Raw genomic sequence first — 23,407 nt, forward strand, 5'->3', positions numbered from 1 at the left:
CGAGGAAGCCCCAAAGGTAAATATAGGCAATAAAACTTGCTAAGTTGACTGAAAGAATATCAATTTACTGTAGTGTAACAGCAAAGGCCAGCAGACCAATGTGTTCAAATACAGTGCACAAAGACCTGCAGACCTGCATGTGGAAAAGGTTGTCTTTCCTGCACTTCTTCTGGATAATAATTCAGCTGTGCACATGTGGAAGTACCATGTTGAATCAGGACTACATGCATTTAAATCACAAATGAAAATACCAGCTACAATGAAAACTGTATCAGAGGCTTAGGGATAGTGGTTATTCTGTGATTAAGTAGCTGTATGTTTTATTGATCAGTAAGGGGCATGAAAAGTAACAGAAAGTTATTCCTTCCTGTTTCCACTTCAAAATCATTGACAATTTTTTCTGTTAAATGTTGGCAAAGACTAGAATGTTAATTTTAATGTGTATAAATAATTTATTGAATCATAATATATGAAAATGAATTTTATATGCTTCTCTATATGAATGACAGTCCATTATTGAAATTTATTAATCAGCACATTCCACTCAAATTTTTTGAGGAAGAGGAGGGAAGGAGGTGGAGAGGCGGTTTGGAAAAATGCAGTACAGTGGGTTGACTAAATGTGAATACTTGGTCTCTGAAAATGCAGCTATCAGTGTAATTCAAATCATACTGATGAGATACACAACAGTTATATGCAGTCATAATAACAACTTATATATTGTCAATATTAATAGCAATGCCTGTTTGAGAACAATTTTAAAATAGGTATGTACAGTTTTATTAAGTATAAAAAGACACCGTGCAGAGTACAATACAATTCATTTCATCTCCAGTTCTGGTAGTTCTCAAACTCCACTGTCTTAATTTATATTGTCACCAGTGACCGCTGAATATGATTACCTCTCTGTATAAAATGAGGCTTCTCTAGATGAATTCATGCTGTTTGGTTTTAAAAATACAGTAATTTCCTTTCAATGGCTACTTACACTGATCAAACACTGTCAAGACTGTTGGCTAGCCTGCATTTGGTTTCTAACATATGCTATGATAGTGCCAATTTCCCCTGTTTCACTTTGTTTCTCTCTGTTTGAGAATAGACCCTCCAATATATTGTTTCTGACTTTGGTCCAAGTTCACAACCAGAACACTGTTTCTGACCATTTCTACATTCCATTCCTCACATTACTGAACTTTCACTGACATCAGCAGAAGTTTTCAACATGCAATGACTGTATGGTCTTCCCCTAATCTCCTTTTCTCCCCCAAGTCTTTTCTAATGAAGCATAGAAGGCATGTAAAAATGATCACTTTTTTTAGGATTTGGGGGTCCATTTTCTTATTTTCTTGAAAGCAGATGACATTTATAGCCTTGCAGCTTTGACTATCTTCTTTGGAAAAGCAGACATGTAAACTAAAGAACTTACAGATTTTGCTTGCACATTCCAATCTGGCTTAATTAAAAAAAAAAAAAAAAAGTTAGAACTCTAATTTCAAATTGATTTAAATGATAATCTGTGAGTCTTAAAAGAAACAATTTACACTTCCTCCTCTCTAAAATATATTAACATTAGACTGGAAAATAAATTAAACAGTACAGAAATGCAGAGATTATGCTATCACAGTAATATCTGCCAAACAAAGCTTGGTCTTTTGCTAACATTAGCTTACTACATTTGCAATACATGCTAAGCAAAGACCCTACTTCTCTAACAGGTACATTCAGACAATATATATTTTATGGAATAAATATATAATATATCCAGTTATAGATTTCTGAATAGTAACTATAATAGATACAAGCAATACCTACATTTAAAAATACAGTTCTAGGCTTCCCTAACTTTACTACTAATAAAATTAAAGTTGACCTAAAACTCTCTCACTCTGTTGATGCATAATAAAATATATGGAAACACCAAGAGTAAAAAGCCAATTGCTTCTACAAATGGAATACTTTATAAATATAGTAAATTGCTATTTCCAGAGGGTAATCTGAAAATTATAAACAGGAAGTTAGGTTAAAACAGCTCTACAATATATAGTACAAAGTGGTTATGAAGTGTGATGTACGAGTTTGATGTCTGTGGCAAAATTTTGAACTGATGTTTTTAATTTTTGGAGACAACTGTAGAGAAAGATCCTGCTCTCAAAAGCAGATGATCTTAACCTCCTTAAACTAAACTTTAATTGACTAGAGAAAGCCAACTAGAAATTTGTCAGAGTAAGGAGTGCAAGATGAGATCAAACAGAATTATTTGGAAGCCCTGGACTTCACTGTTTCATAGGGTTTACCAATCATGCTGTTCTCATTAGGAACAGAGTCACAGAAGTAAAAGGTATCTGTGACTGCTGTGTGCTGAAAAGCTTTATCATGATGGTACCCTCCCTATGGCTCACTTTAGTCTGGTACATTATATTCTCCAGATGAATTCTGTTGCATGTTCCTGTAGTTTGCTTTTGCTGGAATACTAGAGTACAGCTCTGGTTGCTTGATTACTGAACTCTTGATTGAGGCTTCTTCTTTCTTGAGAATAACCTAGAATTAAAGAAACATTCCTCAGAGCAAGCACAAAAAATTGAGGAATTAATCTGCTGGCTGTCTCTGCCTGCCCTTCTCCCCTTTCACTTTAAAATCAGCAAAAAATTCTTTACTTGCTAATGAAATTATTTAAACAATTTATTAATTATTTAAATTAATAATTAATAGTTTAATTTATGAAAGAAAATTAAAAACTTCATGTGTATGTCTACCTCCTGCAATGTCCTTGTTTTACACAGAAACCCCAAACATACTTCATGAAATACTACGGTTTATACTTGTCTGAGTTGAGGCCCTGAGATGGGAATCAAAACCTTGTTTGCATCAACAAATCTGGAATTCTGGTGGTCACAGAGCAGGGTGATTACAAAGTGGGTTTTCCCCTGAATTCCAACATAGGTCAGTGTCAACACTAAGGATGAAACCATCACTGGGAGCTTCAGATTTTGACCATTTGGGGACTTTCTGACTGACTTGTTGTCTCTTTAGTACATGCATACTGTTTTGGGAACAAACAGCTATGAGATGAGGGTTTGGATATAAATCATTGGGACATGCTTCCTACTTGATTTTATTTAGGCAAATGGAGCATATCTGTAAATGTATTCCTAGCACAAACTCTCACTGATTTCAGAAAAGCTGCATATACAGAGAATCTCTGAACCTCACATGCCACTGGGAGACTTGCAAGCCTCTTGGAAGCTATTGTGATACTGAATGTCAGTCACGAGGGAGTGAAATACTTCCTACCAAACTGTATCCAAAGGCAAGCACTTACAGGTGCCCTGCAGATTAACCAGAATGAAGTTTGGGTTCCCTGTTGCAAGGAAGAGGTTTGGAAGGCTTTTCTTCACCTACCGCCAGCAAATCTTGATGTTTTATTGCAGAGTGGTAACAGACTAGCTGAAAATGCTTTAAACTATCTAGATCTGGTGGCATATTCTTATTTGTCATAAATGCTCTGGTTGTTAATATAAAAAAAATGTTCCCAGGACTTCTTTCACTTGCAGATAAGCCAGAAGTGCACAGTGGCTTTTGATCTCAGGATTATCGGTTGGAAACTCGTTCCAGAATTTGCTAAGTGCTATTAACCTCTTTTCAAAACACATTTTTACTGGGAAAAAACATGTGGAAATGTACCAAAGAATGAGCACTGCTCATCTGGACTGCAGTAAGTGCTGGCTGGGACCTCAAGGGTACCTCCAGGCCCCTGACTGTCCCCCTTGGGGCTCCCTCCATCCTGTCCACAGCCTGGGACCTCATGTCAGCTCCTAGGGTCATCATCCCTTGTCCCAGCAATGCCCCAGCAGGGCCAGTCTCCAACACCCCATAGCCCTGCCCTTCCCAGCCATGGGGTCCCACTCAGCTGGTCCCCCTGTCTCTAACCCCACGCAGGTGCCCAGGTCTGGGGCTGCCCTGCTCCTGTCTGGGACTGAGATGGGCTCTGGCACCGCATGCTGCCCTGACAGACCCCTGGAAGTGGCTGGCCCTGGTTGGGTGCTGTCAGTGGACTTTAGGGAAGAACAATGAATCCTCTCACCTACGACATATGGTTTTGCTGTGTGCTTTGCTGCTGTTGCTGCTGCTGAATGAGCAATTGCTGCTGTTGCCGGCGCCGGGCTGTTCTCAGTTTTTCGAAGCGAGCCTCCATCTCCTCCAGCACCTTGGGAGTGTAGCGCACCACCAGCTTCACGCTGTCCTTGGCCGCCTTCAGCAGCTCCACCGCCTTCTCGTGGTGTTCTCCTTCAACACTCTGGGAGCAGGGAGAACAGATTTAATAGTGAAAATGGTGCTTTGATCTAAAGCTGTGTCTTTTTCATATAGAAAGCTTGTCAGAGTTTTAGGTAGTTTTCATACCTTACATTTTTTAAAGGGACCACTAAAAAGAAAGTGTTAAGTGAGACTAATGCACGCTGGGCATGTATTGATTTTCAAGCCCTGATTTCTATGCTAATGTTGCTTGGAACAGTAAATATCCAAAACAGGGATGTGACTTGGCTGTTAAACAGAGTATTCAATTTCTACCATCAAGTGGACTGAGTGGAGTCATATGCTTTTTAGGCATATGCATTGTAACACACCTTGAGAAAAAGGGAAAAAAATTCTAATGGTGCATGATAGTCCATGTGTTGTAGAACATGTTCTAAGAAACAAGAGTATCTCTGCACAGAAAAAAAAAACCCCAAGCCTGAACATCTGCGACCTTCACATGGATTTGAGATCATCTAAAAAGAAGCCTTTTTCTTCCCACTTAAAATAAATCAAAGTTTTACTACCTGCCGTGTTTTAAAATTCTTATGTATACCATGCTTTTGGAAATACAAGTCTCACCTTAAGAGAAAGTGTATAAAATTTGGCAGTGTTTTATATTTCCTTTTTTGCTTGTAAATCATGGTCAGTATGGCATGGCATGGACATTCAGAGGATATTCAGCGGTGTCATTTTGGTTTTCCTGCGCAACAGCATGAATTTCAAACAGGCTATGAATAAACATTGTAACCTCCTAAGCTACATGAAGTAGAAACATTTGTTTGCTTTCAAAGTGCTGGATGGTTCTTATTGACACCAGTAAGAAATTGTGATTGTTTTGTAGGGGAATAATGAGATGGTGTGTTTTAATACTTCATTCAACAACCTAGCAAACTGTATTTAATTCATGCTTGTTTGTTTTCTCTCCTGTTTGTCCCCAGCCTTGTTCTTCCAGTTTAGACAGTATTTTCTAATTAGAAATGAAGGGTTTGACTTTGTTGCTATCCAGGTCAACGGAAACTCCAATTGATCTGAATAGTAATGATACAGAATTAAGCCTAATGCTCTGAGCCTATCATAAGCAAAGAGGGGAAAAAAACAAAGGCAAACATAGCACTGCTAAATACAAATCCTGCTCTCTGAACACACCTCACTCATATCTTGACAACCACAGTTTTCAGCTGTTATTAATATGATTGTTATACTGCTCTTAATCTCTTTATTGCTGCACACACTCCAATTTTCAAGGTATCACAAAAACTTTATCTGCTTAACAATGGCTGCACAAGTGAAACAGCAGAGGCCCTTGGAGTGGGGTAAAGGAAAAGGCAAAGGGAGTTGTTTTGCTGTTGGAATTCTTCTGCCTCTGCAAACCTCTAAGGCTGTGCTGGCAAAGGACTCCTGCTGATATTGGTCATTTCTACACAAGGTACTTTGCTGACTGGATTATGCTGGTGGGGGACATTGCAAAGATCTGACACACTCATGTTACTTTAGAACTGCCCACCAAATGAGTAAAATTGTTTTGCAAAGTACATATTTACTTAACATATAATTTCTTATTACATATATACACTTATTCCTTTTTTTCCGTTATTGCATTGCCAGATTGCATCAAAGAGAAGAATATAAAACACTATAGAGACAAGAACAGCTGAAAGAAATGCAGATAATGTGTGGGCAAATATAAACCATTACTCTATCCTGGTTCATAGGCTTTCCATAAATCTAAAAGAAAAAAATTCACTTTCCTGAAGACAAAAAGGAAAATCTGTTAGCACACAAATTGGGAGACTGAGAAGAATATTTCTATTAGGTATCCCTAAACAAATACTTAGCTGACAATTTAGTCATTATAAATCTATTTTGCATCCTTTCTGTATCTGACTCACACAAGTTATCTGACAAATGCAGAATCTTTGCCAGATATCAACAGGCACCAGCAAGTGTTTTTGTCGAGCCATCTGCAGGGCTTGCTGCTTTCAATTTCCTTTACTTTTAGGGGGTGTGGGACAAAAGTATGTAACAAAATTCTCAGCATAATGAGAAAACACTGTTTTTTAACATGCAGTGAAACAGCTCAAAGAACACTCTTCCCAGTCATGCTGGGATAACAAATCTGGATTCTGAACACACAGCTCTAATTTTATGCTGCTAATTATGAAGTTGGATAACCATCAGTGATTGAGCACAAACAAGTTACAGATATTTCATTTCATGTCCCACCACTGAGCCGTCTGTTCTACTGTACATACTGTATATTATTTGCTTTTCTCCAGCTAAATTAAGAGAATCACAGAGTGAATTAGTCCCAGTGAACAAGGCTAAATTTAGATTTTTTTGGTCCCGTCTCAAGCTGTCTGCAAACAAATAATCACTTCTACAATTTTTGCCTTTTTGCATATTATATTGTGTGGGATTATTCAGCCCAAGACTGGTTTATGAACAGTTGTTCATTACTCTGAGGGTGGTGAGGCCCTGGAACAGGTTTCCAGGGAATTCGTGGATGTCCCATCCCTGGAAGCTCAAAGTCAAGTTGGATGGGCAATGTGCTTTAGTGGAAGGTGTTCCTACCCATGGTAGAGCAGTTGGAACAAGATCATCTTTTAGGTCCCTTTCAACCCAAACTGTGCTATGATTCTGTGATTATTTCAAGTATGCAACTTGAATTCAAACTTTGAATTCTGTTGTTTAGACTCTGAATGCAAAAATATTTCTCTTGCGTCTCTAAACCAACTTTCTCATGTGTCCACATGCAATTGGGAATTTTGTACTCTGTTTTTTGCTGTATTACCTAAATATCTATTCTAGAGCACATGCATAAAACTTTTGACAGGAGAATCATAAAATAGAGGTGAAAAGAGGGTTGAATTCAATGTCTTGACTTCTGAATATTCACCACTTTCCTCTCTGGTCTTTGCCTAGACACTGTTGACAGTAAAAGGATTTTTCAAGAACCATCCATTAATTAGTAAATTGAAACTATTTTCATCTGCCTTTTTAATCCCTTGTTGAAAGAACAACAAAATTCTTTGATCAACTTTAAATCAGTGAAGTTGAGGCAACCAACTTCCTTAAATACTCCATTTACTTTTTCTTTAAGACTAAATAATCTTTTCAGTGAATTTTTCTTTCCTTTCTCATTGCTATTTGGTACAAACATGTTTTCAGGACTCGTATTTCTCTTTTGAGACCATGATAGTAGAAGGAGTGGTAAAAAGTCTGAAGTGTTAGACAAAATCTTCTAACAAAAGTGTTAGAAGAGAAGGAGAATAGCTAGTGTTGAGAGAAATAGATGAAAACCTAGAAACATTTTTATTGTTTATGGGCTTTCAACAAAGAAGAAATTTAAGTTTTAAAGTCTTAGATTTCTGATTGGACTCAGAAACTGCTACTCTGTGCCTTCAGTACATTTAAATACAAGGTCAAATGGAGGTTTGCATGGAAAGACTACATGTTCATAAAGGGAAGAGCAAGGATATATGAATGAAATGTATCCTTATCTTTTCAGTATTTTATATTCCTTTGTAAAGAGAACAAAAAGAAAAAATGAAAGGCCGAATTTGACCTGTATCATGGAGTCAGATTCTTATGTGTCCTCTACACCAATGTACCTTCTTTTTTTACCTCCATATTGACATTCACGGTGAAATTACTACAAAATGTTCCACCTTGATTTACAAGAAAAATGATGATGTAAAAAATGTACCTTTTTACCATGCACACATACTCCCTGTATGGGAACATTTGTACAGCTTATTTCTCTGACAGGTATCACAGCTGGATGAATATCACTAAAAGAAATCTAGAATGTGCCCTCTACTGAAAATCAGCACCAGATGTGCTTACCAAATTTCTTTCAATTTTACGTGTTCCAAGGCTCTGAAGGTCACAAGACTACACAAGTGCCACTGTGTCATCACTGTGCTTGGAAAAGGCTGTGTGCCTCAAAGGCTATGAAATGAAAGTCTGTTATTAAGCTTTTACTGCAAGAAGAATTTACAGAATTATCAATTAAGGCATTGTAAATTAGGCAGGTAGTGTGGATTGGAAATGAAGCTCTTCAAGCACTCTCCATTACAACAGAAATTGTAATGGCACAAAATTGTTGGTGGAGCTCTGCCTCACTACACCACAAACAGACACTGAAGGGTCTCTCACAGAACTAATTATTTTTGTTTTGTGTAGCTGCATTTTAAATCATGGTGTTAGAGCAGCTGTGAAAAATGAAAATTCAGATGAAAATGAATGCAAATTTCCACATACCACTCCATTAACTGAAAGCAGCTGGTCCCCACGTTTGAGCCCACCATGCCTTTCTGCCACTCCTCCAGGAATGATGCGAGAAATATAAATAGGTGAATTCTGTTCCTTTCCTCCCATGACATTAAAGCCCAGGCCCTCCTCAGTCTTTGGCAGCTCCACCACCCGCGGGTGTGAATGGCCTTCGCTTGCAGCAAATGCAGCAACTGTTGCCTGGAAGAAAAAAAATGATTGATTTGGCTATTTAGGGGGAACAGTGATAGACATTTCATTGCTCATTTGCAGGAAGAACTCCTTCCTGTGAAAACATTTCAGTATTGTACTCTGACATTTTCTGATTATCTGAAAATATTTTAAAATCATCAAGTTCTAAGCCAATGTTTTTGAAATAAAAGAATAAACAGAGGAACAAAGAGTTTAGGTGACTTATCAAAGATAATACAGAAAGTTACCAGCAGAGTAGTTACCAGAAGTAGGCACCAGGAAGCCTTACTCTGTGGTGGTGCACCCTTATGATCATTAGTGCATTTCTTCTTTGCCTTTTCACAGGGAGAAAATTTATTCCTGTGGGATAAGATAATGGGATCTCTAATGTGTTCCTAGTTGAAATAAAGTGGATGAACTGAATTGTTATCTCTCTGCTTTGCTTTCAGATTTACGGAATTATTTATTTTAAATCCTCTGATTATGTTCTTAAATTAAAAGTTTAATTTATAATCTGTGAAATCTTGCAAACTAAGTAGCTTCTGGAACAGGAATAGGAGGTTTTATTATATAATTCTGTCAAAACCTTTATTGAAAAATGAAGTCTAAACAACAGAAACATAAATAAATTAGAAAAATTTAGACTGAACTTATTCCAGGGGAAGAAAAAACCAGAAGTACCATACTGTAAAGCTTGCATCGAGGAGAATATTACATTTATACTTGATTTTTCACTACAAGCATTTTCTTACTTATTGGTCTTAATAAATCATTAAATAAACATTAAGAAAATATTTTTATTTTTAAAATGTATTTGTAGTTCAAACTGCTTTAACAATTTTGCATTACACTACTATTTTTTGAGCATCCTATAATGCTTATGCTTAATAGAAGCTAGTGGATGATGTGACATAATGGATCATTCTCAGTTACATGTTTTTGCACATGCAGAACTTGTCATCATGCATACATATTATGTCAGACATGAATGCACTAGGAGAATGAAATGCAGACAGCCCAGAAATAACCAGGAAATATTGCGATATTGAAACATTGCTCTGTAACCTGCTGTTCTATATGAGTAAGAAATGAGAATGGGAAACACTAATTGGACTTCTCCCCATTTACTAAATAACATAGCAATAATCTCTATGTTTATTTGCAGTGTAAACAAATCAAGATTTAATATACACATTTCTCTATATAGAACCAAAGAGCTTTCAAGTTTACATTGACCATTAGCTTTCAATTAGAAGGCTAAAATCAGAAAAATGGCCTACAGAAAAGGAAGTCCTATTTAATATGGAAAATACACTGCAATTTACACTATATTAGGTTATTTGCTGCTATTATAGAGCTTGCTTCCCTAAAATATTCTTATATCATTTTGTAGCACACTCCCAACCTTCCTCTTCCAATACAGCTTTAAATTAAAATCTCCAAACATAAATACTTAACGGTAAGAGATCTTAGTTCCACTAGGACTTCAGGGAGTTTATGTTCACAGGAATAGGACAATAAAGAAGTAGCTCTAAAAAAGATTAATGGGTTTTGTAAGTTATTTTGCATAGAATCTGCTATACCACATAAAAGACAGTGTTTTGTGCAACATGATAATGGGAAAAAGAAAGCCATGGTGGATCCCCTTGTTTGGAAGCATCTACTTTTGTGCATGTTATGAAAATACAGAGCATATTTCATACTGGCACATAGAATGGGTTCTTTCATGGTTGTGTGAATTCCTTTATCATTTCAGGAGCAGCAGTAACGTAGCTGTCATTGTCTAAGGATATAAGAAAGGCAGGTCCACATGGACAAAGAGACAATATATTTTATTAAAACAGACAATGTATCAGAAAAAACCAAAAAAACAGGCTTACATTTATCTGTGGCATCAATAAAATGTTGATCAGGCCATTTCTGTCACTGTTCATCCTTACCGCTTGCTCAGCATCTACAGTTCCCATTAGTTAAAAGGGGAATTTTGTTTAGTTTCTACCTCCCAAATAACTGTGTCCTCTCTGGATGAGATGTATGGGAAAACAGTCCATTAAAATATTGGTTGTTGCAGACAGACTGCTACAGAAGAACCAGTAGATTTGCTTTTGCAAAGCAACTTTTCAAAAAGCATCATATTCCATAAAATCATTCTCTTTTCTTAAGCTACAGAAGCAGCATAAAGGTTGAAATTTTCCATTATGATTGTTACCTGGGAAGTAGCACTGGTTCTAGACTCTGGGCTGCCACTGATGTCTAAATTTTCTTACAGTGTACACACGAATACCTGAAACACACACGCGCACAGTCAATTACTAGATCACTTTGGGAACACATATTTCAACAGCTGCAGATATCCTACCTTTGCAGTGGCCCTGGCTCGGAATTCGGGGCAGCCATTAACAGTTATGGTTTCATGCATGTATTGATACACCTAAAATGTTCATGAAAATAAAATGAAATTAATTATAGGAGCAAAACAAGGACTTTATATTAACCCAGACAGGAGAGTCCCTTTCCCTCATAGAACTAACTTTCATTAATCTGTATTCACGCCATCACATAGCCAAGTGTCTGCTATACTTGAGCATGCTTAGGTTAACAGAGAACATCAATCTGTGTTTCTCACAATACTTTCTAAACTTTACATCTTCCAACACAACTCCCTTCCACTCTCTAGCAAGTAGTTTCCTAAAACCACAACAGTTAAGTTCTATGTTATCAAATATTTGTGTTTCCAGGCGACTACATTCATTGAATGCAAACGATCTCAAATGACCTGAGTGGTGTCAGCCTCCAAGAATGGCTTCTTTGGTCTCTGAACTTTCTTATGAACTAAAAGACTTAGGAAACTGATGTTAAAAAATATCTAAGCTGCTCAGCATACAGAAGAATACTGCTCAGCTGAAGAATGGAAGTGAACACAGTTCTGGTGAAAGGTCACAGTACTACCTTCACCATCCATTAACTAGGAATAGTGGAAAGGGGTTGACAGTCTGGTAGGTCAGGTCAGACCTGGTCACTGAGTAAGATTATCCTTTAAAAAGAAATTGTACATACACATAAATTACATAAAATCAACATATATATAACTTACTGTCATTTTTTCTGTGGTATACATTTTTGGCCCACTTTCTCTGGTCCTTAACTCTCCCTTTTAAACATCTCCAGTAAAGAGAAAAGAAAGGGCTTTGTCTTACATTGCCTTTGTTCTCTAGATTTGTCACACTCTCAGAGGAAAAATAACAATCAAAGCCTTGATACTAGCCAGTTATTTTGAAAGCAAGCTTAAAAAATAAAAATATTTATATATAATATACACAAAGTTTTTTGGAAGACAAATGTGAATGCAAACAAACCAAACCTTCTCTTTAACTTTCTTCTAAAATCACCAAACTTAAAAAAAAAGTTCCTATATGCCACTGATTTACTGTAGGCATTTTCTTGACCTAATTCATCAGAAATTTTGTCATTTCATGTGCTTTATGTCTCAGGCTGCACTCCTCATCAGAGACAACCTTTGCTGGTAAAGTATGTTAGTTTTCACAGCAATCTCCTTAGGTTCCTCGAGGAGGGCAGATTCAAATGTACTTTCAAAAATATATTTACCTTTCACTCATTTGCTGATGCTTTAGCTGAAGTGCCAAAACTTTCCTCTTTGGTAATGTGAATGTTACTTTGGTGGAGAAGTACTTAACTGACCTGCAAACAATGCCTTGTCCCATGCATAGGCAAAAGCTGCCCATCCCCCTGTCTGATGACTTGTTATGCAGTGCCATAAGGATGCATCTCTCCCCACTGAGCCTGTTAATATGCAACTTAACACACTGACAAGCATATGCTGCAAACATCTAAACAACATTAAGATTTGTGTCTCATTTCTGACTTCAGTGGATAGACATACTGTTAATCAGGCACTCTTAAGTAGCAAAATGTTTGGGGATGACTGACAGCCAAACCTTTTTTCTTGGGGTATCATACATAAGGAAAAGACAAAAAAGGAAAGGAGATAACAAATGTGATACATTTCAGAGATCTAAAATATGACAAACACTTCCACGTTACAGCTAAACATTCTTTGTCTTGACTATTTTCAGCACATACATCATTCTAGAACTGAATTAAAAAAAAAAAAAAAAGAGCCAATGAAGAAAACTGAGACAAGGGTAGCATCAAAAATCTGAAAATCTTCCTGCTTTCTCTGTTTGAAATGAAATCTTGCTTCCATTGGGAACATGGACACTGACCACAGAAGAAACAAGGATTTTGCCCTTATTTGTAAACATCTGGGAAAAGAAAGAACTTTTAGAGTCTCTACAGGATTTCTGGTTTCTTATGTTTAAATACTGGATGATACCATCATAAAAGTGGGTTGAGCCTATATACTCAGCATTATACTGCACAGATCAGTTCAGTGTTTATTGTATTATGTTGTAGGATGTACTATTACATAAGAAGAATTACTGCATTATGTAAGAAGAATACTGTGTAATTGCAGTAATGAATCATTATGTACTTGTTTCTTCAAAACCCAGAGTGTACTGAACCATTAATAATGCTGTATTTTCTTCAGGTTCCCCTTCATCTTAAAACATGACAGCAGATCCTACATATTATTTTTGCTTGCACAGCTTTTAATGCTGTGGCTTGCTAAAATGTCTAAAGGAATATATTTGAATATTGAACTATGATGATATTAAATTGTTTCGAAAATAGTCACAGTATTCCATATAGAGGAACAGTTACTAAAAAGTTCTTTAAAATATTCATGACTAAGGTCGACTATCATAAAGGTAAGCTGATAATGATACATTCATGTCATTGTTTGTTAGGTTTGAAGTCATGTTGACTGCATCCTACCAGTATCTAGCTGGTAGACTTTTTAATATCCTGGTAACTAACTTGTATACTGATGAAAGAACAGACCCACAAGTGTGTGATTAAATTAGTAAGATAAAAAATAATCCAGCAGCTCAAAAACTTCTGGAAAAAATATGATCAGCAGTGTCATATAATCCTTGGGTAATCTGTAAACTCTCAATGCTAACAGATCTAAAATGTTGTTCTGCAAAGAGTTATTAGTGATTATGGTACCTACAGCACAGTTCAGATAAAGAGTCCTGCATGTCAGATCTCACTGTCTGTAAGCAAAAGATGTGACCAGTTCTCAATATTTGCTTGAGGCATTTGTAAATCTAATTATTCTGACTGTTAAATAATGCTCAATGTAATTTGAGTTTAAGAATGATAAAACATATACACCGACATAACTTTCTTATTTCTAGGTCAGTGTGATAACCAAACACAGATTAATCGTACCTGCTCTACCAAGCACCTTAAACTCTTCATAGGGTTCAGATCTAATCAGGGCTCATTTTTGCAATGCACTGAAGTCAAGAAACAAACATTGTTTGTTTTCCTGCAGCCACACTAAGCCCTTTATCTATGCTGTTCTCAGAACCACCTTAGCCATGATTTTAGCACAACAAATCCATTCTGCTCCCTCTTCTATGTACACAGAACACATAAACTGAAAATCTCTTTGTTCTCAAACTGAGTAAGGTGCCATTTAAATCCTCCTGGTATGGAATATAGCTTCCCGTTCAATCCACTGTGCGTGACAAGTACTTGAAATGGATTTTAAAAATATTTTCTTTCAATTCATACTATTATCCATACATCTGATTATATTTTTAACATGTAACAATTCTCCTGAATCTAATTTAGATACCTGTAAAAGATCTACAGTAGATTTCCTTACTTAAACAAAATATCCGTCAGTATAGAAAAAGACAAAGGTACAAATTTTAATTTAAAGCATTTGAAAATCTTCCTCTCGGATATTTACTAAAGAAGTATTTTAAAACAGTGGCCTTTGTAGATTCTGATAGATGAATCATTTTGAAAGACATCATTGCATAGTATGATTGAGCTGAAGAAAGAAAATTAACATATCACAGAATCACAGAGAATGGAAGGGACTCTGGAGGTCATCTCATCCAACTGCCTTGCTCAAGCAGGGCCACCTAGAGCCAGTTGCCCAGTACAGTAACTAGATGGTTACTATATGTTACTAACTTGAAAAAGAGCATATCTATTTTTGTATATACAGCTATATATTTTTTGAGTGTCTGTAAGACTACATGTGTGTTTAGTAATATTATTTACTGATGGACTCCGTACATAGTCTGATGGTCTAGTGCCTAGGGAAAAGAGCTTCCACAATTCATTAGTAACAGAGATTAAATTACAGGTGAAATGTCAGTGTTTGAAGACACAAACCTGCAGCTGGAAGATAAGTGGTAATGTTTCAGATCATTTCTCCCCCCCAGCGATTTCCACCAAAACTGTGAGTGTGCTGAGTGCACACTGGATAAAGGCATGCTGCTTGTTCGCACAGATCTCATTTGTGCTGTGGAGCAAGACATACTCGGCTTTGTTTTCTCTTTCCTGTGGAGTGCAGAATACAACACTCCCACCAAGCAATACTCCTGAAAGCACCAATACAGACCTCAGACTTTTTTCAGCTTCTGCAGGTAGTCTCCTCAGACATAACCTAAAGTTATTCTGCCACACTACTCAAAGACTACAAAAAGAGTGAGGGAGGTAAATTGCAGCTAGAAAATTTGAACTTGGAAGTGAATCCTCCTTGTACTGTGTCAGGTCTCACAGGCACAGAGAAATGCACATTTTATTACCTCTCCCAGCAGGACCTGTAGTGAGTCAGATGCAGCAGGTATTATTGTTATGATGATGGGCCTCATCCCCACGCATTCAGCTGGGAGGCAAAGCAGCTGGTTTAAGATTACTGAAGCACAGGAAGGGGAACAGCCTTACAGGTACTTTAGGAGCTAGCTTCTTACCAGAAATTACTCCATACAGACTCATAACAAAGCAGCAAGTTATTTAGGGCTCGGCTATTTAAGTCAGTAATAGCTGACTTAGAATAGTAGAAGGTCCAGGAAAAACAGTGCACTTAGCAGCCTGTTTTGTAAGGGTGTCTAGAAGCAGTATTCTGTTTACAACCTGAATGATGTAACATATTTTCTGATGAATTCTCTAAGACAGAATTTAATTAAACAATTTTATTCCATTAACTTCTGTAAGAAGCATTTAATGATTCATTCCCCTGATGAAATATGTAATTCTAAGTACAACTCTACCTACAATAATGATGCTCAGCTTTAGGACAAGCTGATCTGAACATCAGAAGGGCAGAGGTATGAGGCAGAAGTAATTTTACAGCAATGTATAGGTGCTCAGAAAGCCCCATTAACACAATCCAAGAGAGAGTACACTGCAATTCAGACCTGTGATGCAGCAAGCCCAGATACAGTTTTCTGGAATTTCTAAGTGGAGAAGTAACATTTTTCAAAAATGTTAGAGGTTTCTTAGCATGAGATGATACATGTAAGTAGTAATAATCAGCTGTGTTTCCACAGTGCCTGCATATGATAATAATAAAAAGATATAAAACGCTTCCTTCAAGAAGTCAAACCCTAAGTAAGTGACTTAGGTAAATCACAGGTAAGCAGGTAAAAGGGTGAAATGAAGAAATAAAACTTCAAAAAGACAGATAAATGAAATTATGTTTAAAATATATATTGGCATCATCTGAGTTTAGCTCCTTTGCCATATTTTTTGTTGCTTCAAGTGTAGAAAAGAATTGTGTATCTTTTTTTGGAAGACTTTCAAGGAAGGGAAGACAAGAGCCTGACAGACAGTACAGAGGAGAGAGTTAGCATGAGAATAACCAGAGCAAGGAGGACATCATTGGTTTCACTGCACTTCTGTAGTCATGTCAACGGAACAGTGTACATGTGTTCATCCTTGCAGAACTGATGCTAAGCTACAGAAGAAAGATTGTTTTTTACTTACACCTCAGTGCTATGCATCTGCCATCAAGCAGCTGAATCCCTGTCTTCCTAATTGCCTTTGTATGTTGGAGAGGATGATAAATATTTTTCCCTTCTAAGATGTCAAGCAAAAAGAAATATCTTAATCAGTCTTTTACCATCGTGAGAAGAGCAGAAGATGCTCAGCTATTCAGCATCGTTGCTGGCTTCTCCTCTCCAAATCTGGAGCTGACTCCCAGGACTTCTGTCTCCTTCTGCTCTCAGATCTAAATTTAATTTCACTTGGTGTGCATGAACCAGTCCTTGGGTGAGGCCAGGAGAATGCCCAGTCTTGTGACTGTGAGTAGTGAGAGAGAGCAAAGGTGCCCTGGAGAGCTGCAGACCTCTCCACTGTGATGCCTGTGAATCCCTTGTTTCTGTGAGCAAATGACACCTGCAGCACAAATTGGTTGTGTCTCTCCCACTCTACTTTGTTTCTGTAATTTTTGACTCTTTCACATTCTGTTTGGCACTTTTTGTTACCCATAACCTCTTGCCTATATTTTCCATTCTTAATCCAACATATTTATGTTTGTGGAAAGGAATGCATTGGTTGGTGTGCCTGGACAGACTGCCCTTGAGCTCTGCTTCAGCACTCAATTCAGATCATGCTTGACCACATAAGTTAGCAAGGACATCTTAAATGCTAAAAAGATCAGGAGAGACTCTGGTAGCCTCTTGTACAACCTAAACCATGGAATCTTACCTGGTAATATTTTATACCAATTGCCATTTCTGTTTGAACTACAGACTTTTCAGAACTCAGTCAAAATCTCTGTCCTTTATGGTAGGTTTTCTGAAATTTCAAACAGTATTTGCTTTTCTACAAAACAACTTACAAACAGATCTAATTATCCATCTAACATGACACCTGAACAGCTGATGACATAAAAAAAACCAAAAACATGTCAAACACAACCAAAAGTGTGCATATTAGCAGCATGGAGGTATGCAGCTGACCCAACCACATTTCTTTCATAATTCCTCTTTCTTAGTTCCTTTTTTGTAATGACTTCTTGCATCTGAAATTTTACTCAATCTCAAAACCAAAGCAGTGGAGCACTTCCATTCAGCCTTAAGCCTGTGGTAGCTCAATGAAAGTGGAAAATATCTAGCGATGGTGTGTTAAGTTTTGTATCTCATGAATATCAGATGGAATTTCTGGCTTTGTGCCTGTGCTCTGCTTTATAAAAATCATCTCATGTGATAAGCATGCTTGGGAAAGCACATCTGCATCTTTGAGAGCATGTTTTCTCCACAGAACTATATATATACAGATCTATAGCCTCTTGCTAAGGTACTGTACTAAACACTGTCATACACCATAGTCCAGAAGACAGCAGTTCCATAGGGTAGTTGAAAGCAGGCTGATTTTCTTTTCTATAAATCTAGTTGACTCAAAAAATACTAACATTGTGTTAATAGCTACTTTTATCTTTGGTAGTTAATTAAAAAAATGGGCAAGAGACTATTCTGAATGACTGAAAAGCAAGATAATTTGAGAACTGTCTAAACAACAGTGCTTGTGAGGGATGGACAGACTCCCAGGAAACCACTGGTTGTGGAAGAACGCCCATGGATGGGATGTATACGTACCACAACTTCAAGTTTACAATAAACTTAGATTCTTCTGAAACAAGATTGTTTGAGCAAATGAATCGCAAAAGGCCATTTTGTAATAGGACTATGACAGGTGTTTGAGTAATCCCAACAGAAGCAGAATTAGGTAACCTTACATCCAAGCTCACACTGTATATACTGTACATAATCTTCGGTCTGCCCCCGAATGCAAGCTGATGATCCTCTGTCAGTGTCAACAGGACAAGTCTACAAGATACCTGTGAGTACAGGGAGGTCAAAATGGCTGAAAGTACCTTTGTGAGGAAGGCACGTGATACATTATTGCTCTTGCTGGAAGCACCAACATGTCTGTATTATGTAAGTCGTTGCCTGCAGCTACTGAATTTCGACAACTGAATTTGAAAAAGCTGCTTTGTGACAACTAGTCTGTATTAATGAGCTATTTATATCAGACAGAATGTGGTCATTCAAGGTTGCTGGCATTCTGAATATTTTTACATGATAAGCTTTAATTAGCCCTTGAGCAGTTACATGTTTGCATTGGGAAAACCACCGGTGTCTATTTTCAAAACCAAACTTTGCATCATTTTCGTAATTGTTGCAGCAATCCCCCTTCCATGAAGTAACACTGCATGGATGTTGCCACACGATGCCATAGCAATGCTAACCCATTAAAAAGCATGAACCTGTAAATGAAATTCAGTCTTGTTTAAAAACTTGAAGAGATGAGACAGTTTTAATTTCAGACCATGTGGAAGAGATATTATGAATGTTGGCTTTAGCATTTTCATTGAGGATATTTTATTTAAATGTTTCCTTCTTTAGGGGATGGGGGTTATGCAGGAAACTAGGTCAGCTCTACCAAAGTGAAAAAACTGATCTGAATACTGATGCATTATTAAGCTGTCCTTAGGCAGTAGGAAAAAAATGGCATGGGCCTGAGACATTGTTAAAATAAATTAAGTATAATCACTGCAAAGGTATAATATTTTAATTTTTGGTGAAATACTTTATGAAGGCTGAAGTTAAAAGTGGATTTTTTTTCTTTTTTTTTTTTTGTGAGGAAAACGGTGGCGTGCACTCTGCTCTGACAGTATCTGTGGTGGTGTCAGAAAGTTGAGCCAAGTTTTGGTCCCTAAGCTCTTGCCATATGATGATGCATCTGTCCAAGAAACAACCCAACAGGGGTTACAGGTTGGGGCCAGAATCTCTTTCCTCCCTTATGTGTGAGCAGAAGTAAGTAGCAGATGTACCCAAAAATGCACGCTGTCACATCCTCTGCACATATTGGGTGAGTCAACTGAAACATGCCTGGTGTTGCTGTTAAGACACACAAGACCTCTGTGTGCCCTCTCTTCCTTCCCATGTCAATTTTGTCTGGAGTCACTGACACTCTGAAATCAATAGGAAGTTGCTTAACAGCCTTTTAAGAATAAGGAAAAATAGACTTTCCTTTGCAAGTAAAAAGTACTTATATGAGGAACAGGAAAAATATAGTTGGATCATTTAGTTTATCTCCTATCTCTAACATATTGTTTTATATTCTGCCCTAAATCAATAGGAACTATGATCTGGCATCTTTAAAACAGTGCTACAGGTGTTGCAGAAGCCGTTTCCTTTGCAATCACTAAACCTTAGCAAAATACACTCCTAAAAGTCTCTTTTGCTGCTTCTATTGAAATATGCCAGGATAGAACGAAATACCAACATGTGTGATTAGTTAATTCCTATAAACCCACTGGGAACTCACAGTTTTTAATTTAAAACTCTCTCTCAGACCTCACTGCCAGTTACTTTTGAGTTCAAAAATACAGCAGTAAAATTTAATTTCCTCCACTTTATCAGTAAGTCTGTATAAACTGTTAAGGCTGACATATACAACAGCCATATTCCAAACTTAAACAGATTTGTCAAAACCTTGCCAAAATGAGCACCTGGATGAAACATGACATCATCATGGAAGCTCATCTCAAATGTTCCTGTCAAGCTGAGAAAGCAGGGACAAGGAAGGAAACTACTGATGCTTCTTGTTTTAAATGCCAGCAAAAATATATCCAAAATAGAGTTTTAAGAGATTTACAATTTCTTTTCTTTTCTGAAGGCACAATTTAAAAAATGGCAATTGAGCATCATTTCTCAAGTCTTGTCAGTGACATCAGTTAAGTGGTAGCAGGGGGATACTGAGGCTCCATCAAGGCAAAAAAATGGTGCAGTGGCTTCCAACAACCTGTCACCTCTTATTAATTGGTAGTTAACTTTGCTGCTGATTTCTCTCAAGAGGAAGAAGCAGGCTTGAGATGAACATGAGCAGAGGCTATTCTGTTTATTCTGAAGAGTTTTATGCAATCAAATAGGATACTGAAACAATAAAATGATTATATGGGCAAACAGAAAAGATGCTGAGATGCACCACACACGTTCCACTGGAGTCCCCTTCCGTAGCACACCCAGCTGCAGCTGTGCGCCAAAATGAGAACACCACCTGAGCACCACTCAGGCAGTTTTAGTAAATATGATACAGCCACCCACATAAACTGTAAGATGAACAAGATAGTGTGATTGTTTTGATTCTGTACATTGCAGGACTCTTGAAGCACTGAAGTATTTATTTATCTGTTGTGAAAGGCAGTTACACAAGCAGAGCGTAAGTATGATTAGATATATAGCCATCAGCCAACTCTAAAAATTGATCTTTAATCAAAACCAGTGGGAGGAAGCACCCATTAAAGACCAATGGTACAATCTGGTCCCAGATTCTAGGCTACTCTATCTGTGAAATCTGTGTACTTAGCTCTAGGCAGCTAAAAAAAAAATGACAACAGCAGCTGTTTTAAATCTCCTGCAGTGAAGTCATGAAAGTGGTAGGGACTTAGTAATTGCACAGAGACTAAATAATGCCTTCTCTCAGATAATGCTTGGGCAGCTTGGTAAATTCATATAATTGCCATTAATGAAGGCCATCTGCTAAGTTACAAGGTAATAATTTCCAAAAATTCTCATTCATGCCATCCAGGGCTTATCAGCAACAGAGTAATGCTTCAATCAGTAATGGTAAAGTGGCAAATGAAACTTCATTGTTTTTCAAAATTGGAATAATTTCTGATTACATTCACCCTAAAAAATAGCATATATTTTAACACAGAAGGGTAATTAAAAAAAAAGAAGTTCTGTGTTTACTGCTAACTTAAGCTTTTCTGCTGACCTTCCTCAATGCCTAGTCTAACATGGTGGCAAGAGAAAGAACAGAGAGCTCATTTTTAGAAATCTGATTTTTTTATTATCTAATTAACATACATTGCAAATCCTTCTCTCAACTCACCATTTTGAGTACCTGCAACCAGGAGGCAGAAGGCAAAATTCTGTAAAATGTGTATACATTACTACTGTGCCATACCATGATATTTGAGTGAAGCTAATGCCCTTTCCTATCAGTGATGGATATCACTCATTTAGTGGAAACTCGTATCATTATTTTATATGGCTTTTCATCGCTGGGACAGTGGAAATGAAAAAGGGATGGAAAGGTACAGTAGAAGATTCCTACAAATCCTACAAAGCCCCAGAATGCAAATAAACTGAATTGGTTTGGCTGACATTATAATCCACTTCAATAGCTAAAAATAAAGTAACAAAACTTTAAAATTAGCATCCAGGAATACAAATTTTATTGATAAGTTATTGAAAAATCAATGCATAAACATGCAAAAATCTGAATGAAATTGATCAATTTGCACAATTCTGTATTTGCTATTGCATGAGTCCTATTACTAAACTAATGGTGCAGTGATTCTAAATAAGCTATCAGTAACACTAGAACAAGTTATAACAAGGTATCAGATTAGCCTAAGGAGAACACTGCTTCCCAGCCAGTCTAATGAGGCATCATGCTAATACAACCATACTGGTTTTTGTGACCTGAGGTACAAATCTGAGCTGATAAATCTCCATCACTTTACTCCTATGTGTTGTCCTATTGCCCTTTTGTTTTACTAATTGCCTTATTAGTAAGTCGGACATATCACTTCTGCACAATCAGACCAACAGTCAGTTCGGTTTGCACAAGTAAATGTGACAGCAGGGCATCTTTAGACATCAGGCTTCCTACTGAGCTTTAATCACAGTTCTGTGCTGTGAATTATAGCAGTAACTCTTCTCAATACATTTTTTTTTTCCAAGCTTCCATCCTCTAATTTAGAAACTTCAACAGCTGGGTTTGCCCTGTGGAGATGATAGACTGACCAGAATTGTATTTCTCCTCCTGTAAGAAACATGCAGCTTCCAGCAAAAATCAAGCATTAACACAGGGCAGAATTTGGACTCTGAGGCTTCTTCCTCTCATGAGGCAGAAAACAATGACATTCTGCTTTCAGAGACTAGGTCTGGGATGTGGAGGAATAGCATTATATTGCAAAATGAACAAGCAAATTTTAAGATTCTTGAAACACAAAGAAAACAGGTATTTAAATGACTCTGACATTAAAATCTTAAATTAATAATTGAATAAAAGAATTAATGAGGATTTTTGTCTGAGTCCAGCTAATACCCAGACTGTTATATTCAGTACAGCCCTGTAAAAATGGAGTACACCACCACACTGGGACATCTGAAGTGAACAAACATCTAAAGGTTCTAACTAGCTGCCTGCTGTCACACATGGCATCGCAGTATAGTGATAAGCACAGTACCACCATATTCAGTTTTCACCACCCAGCAGCCTTCTCCTGGTCCCTTAATATTTGCAAAGACATACGTCAGGGAAATACATTAATAATGGAAAGTGTGGGTGGCCAGCTTGAGGAAATGGCCAGATAAAAACGCATTGCACATCAGCATCACTGGGATTCTGGGTGCTCAGATCGCTAAGGCATGGAAATGAAAATTAGTAATTAAAGGAAATAATTCCAAAATACTGACTAGGCTTATTAAACTAGTATATAATGAAACTATGATTTTAATACTATACAACATAAGCAAAAAGTAACTAGGGAGCATCAGGACTTCATAAAAAATATGGGCCAGTGTTCTGCCATTGCCATTTTTATGCCTGTAAGTCAATAGGGGTCTTTCAATGTCCAGGATGCTCTGTTTATATTTTATAGCAAGTTTAAAAAAGCTATAAACAACTGAGGTAGGAACTGAACTATTTTCAAAGACAGCATGCTTTCCCAATGACTAAT

The 23,407-nt window shown here is 37.2% G+C and overlaps 1 protein-coding gene across 1 annotated transcript in view; it reads right to left on the bottom strand.

Moving 5' to 3' along the window:
- Window positions 1–428: 428 nt before the first annotated feature.
- Window positions 429–23,407, bottom strand: part of LIN7A (lin-7 homolog A, crumbs cell polarity complex component) — a 47,932-nt gene continuing 24,953 nt past the window's right edge. The window contains exons 3-6 of the mRNA XM_015629206.2: window positions 11,117–11,188; window positions 8,557–8,766; window positions 4,082–4,294; window positions 429–2,538 (exon numbers count right to left, since the gene is read on the bottom strand). Of these exons, the coding sequence (XP_015484692.1) occupies window positions 4,082–4,294; window positions 8,557–8,766; window positions 11,117–11,188 (495 nt within the window). The 3' untranslated portion in view covers window positions 429–2,538. The remainder of the gene's footprint in view (window positions 2,539–4,081; window positions 4,295–8,556; window positions 8,767–11,116; window positions 11,189–23,407) is intronic.

Source organism: Parus major, chromosome 1A (genome assembly GCF_001522545.3).
Source record: "Parus major isolate Abel chromosome 1A, Parus_major1.1, whole genome shotgun sequence".
In the NCBI taxonomy this organism is placed as follows: domain Eukaryota; kingdom Metazoa; phylum Chordata; class Aves; order Passeriformes; family Paridae; genus Parus; species Parus major.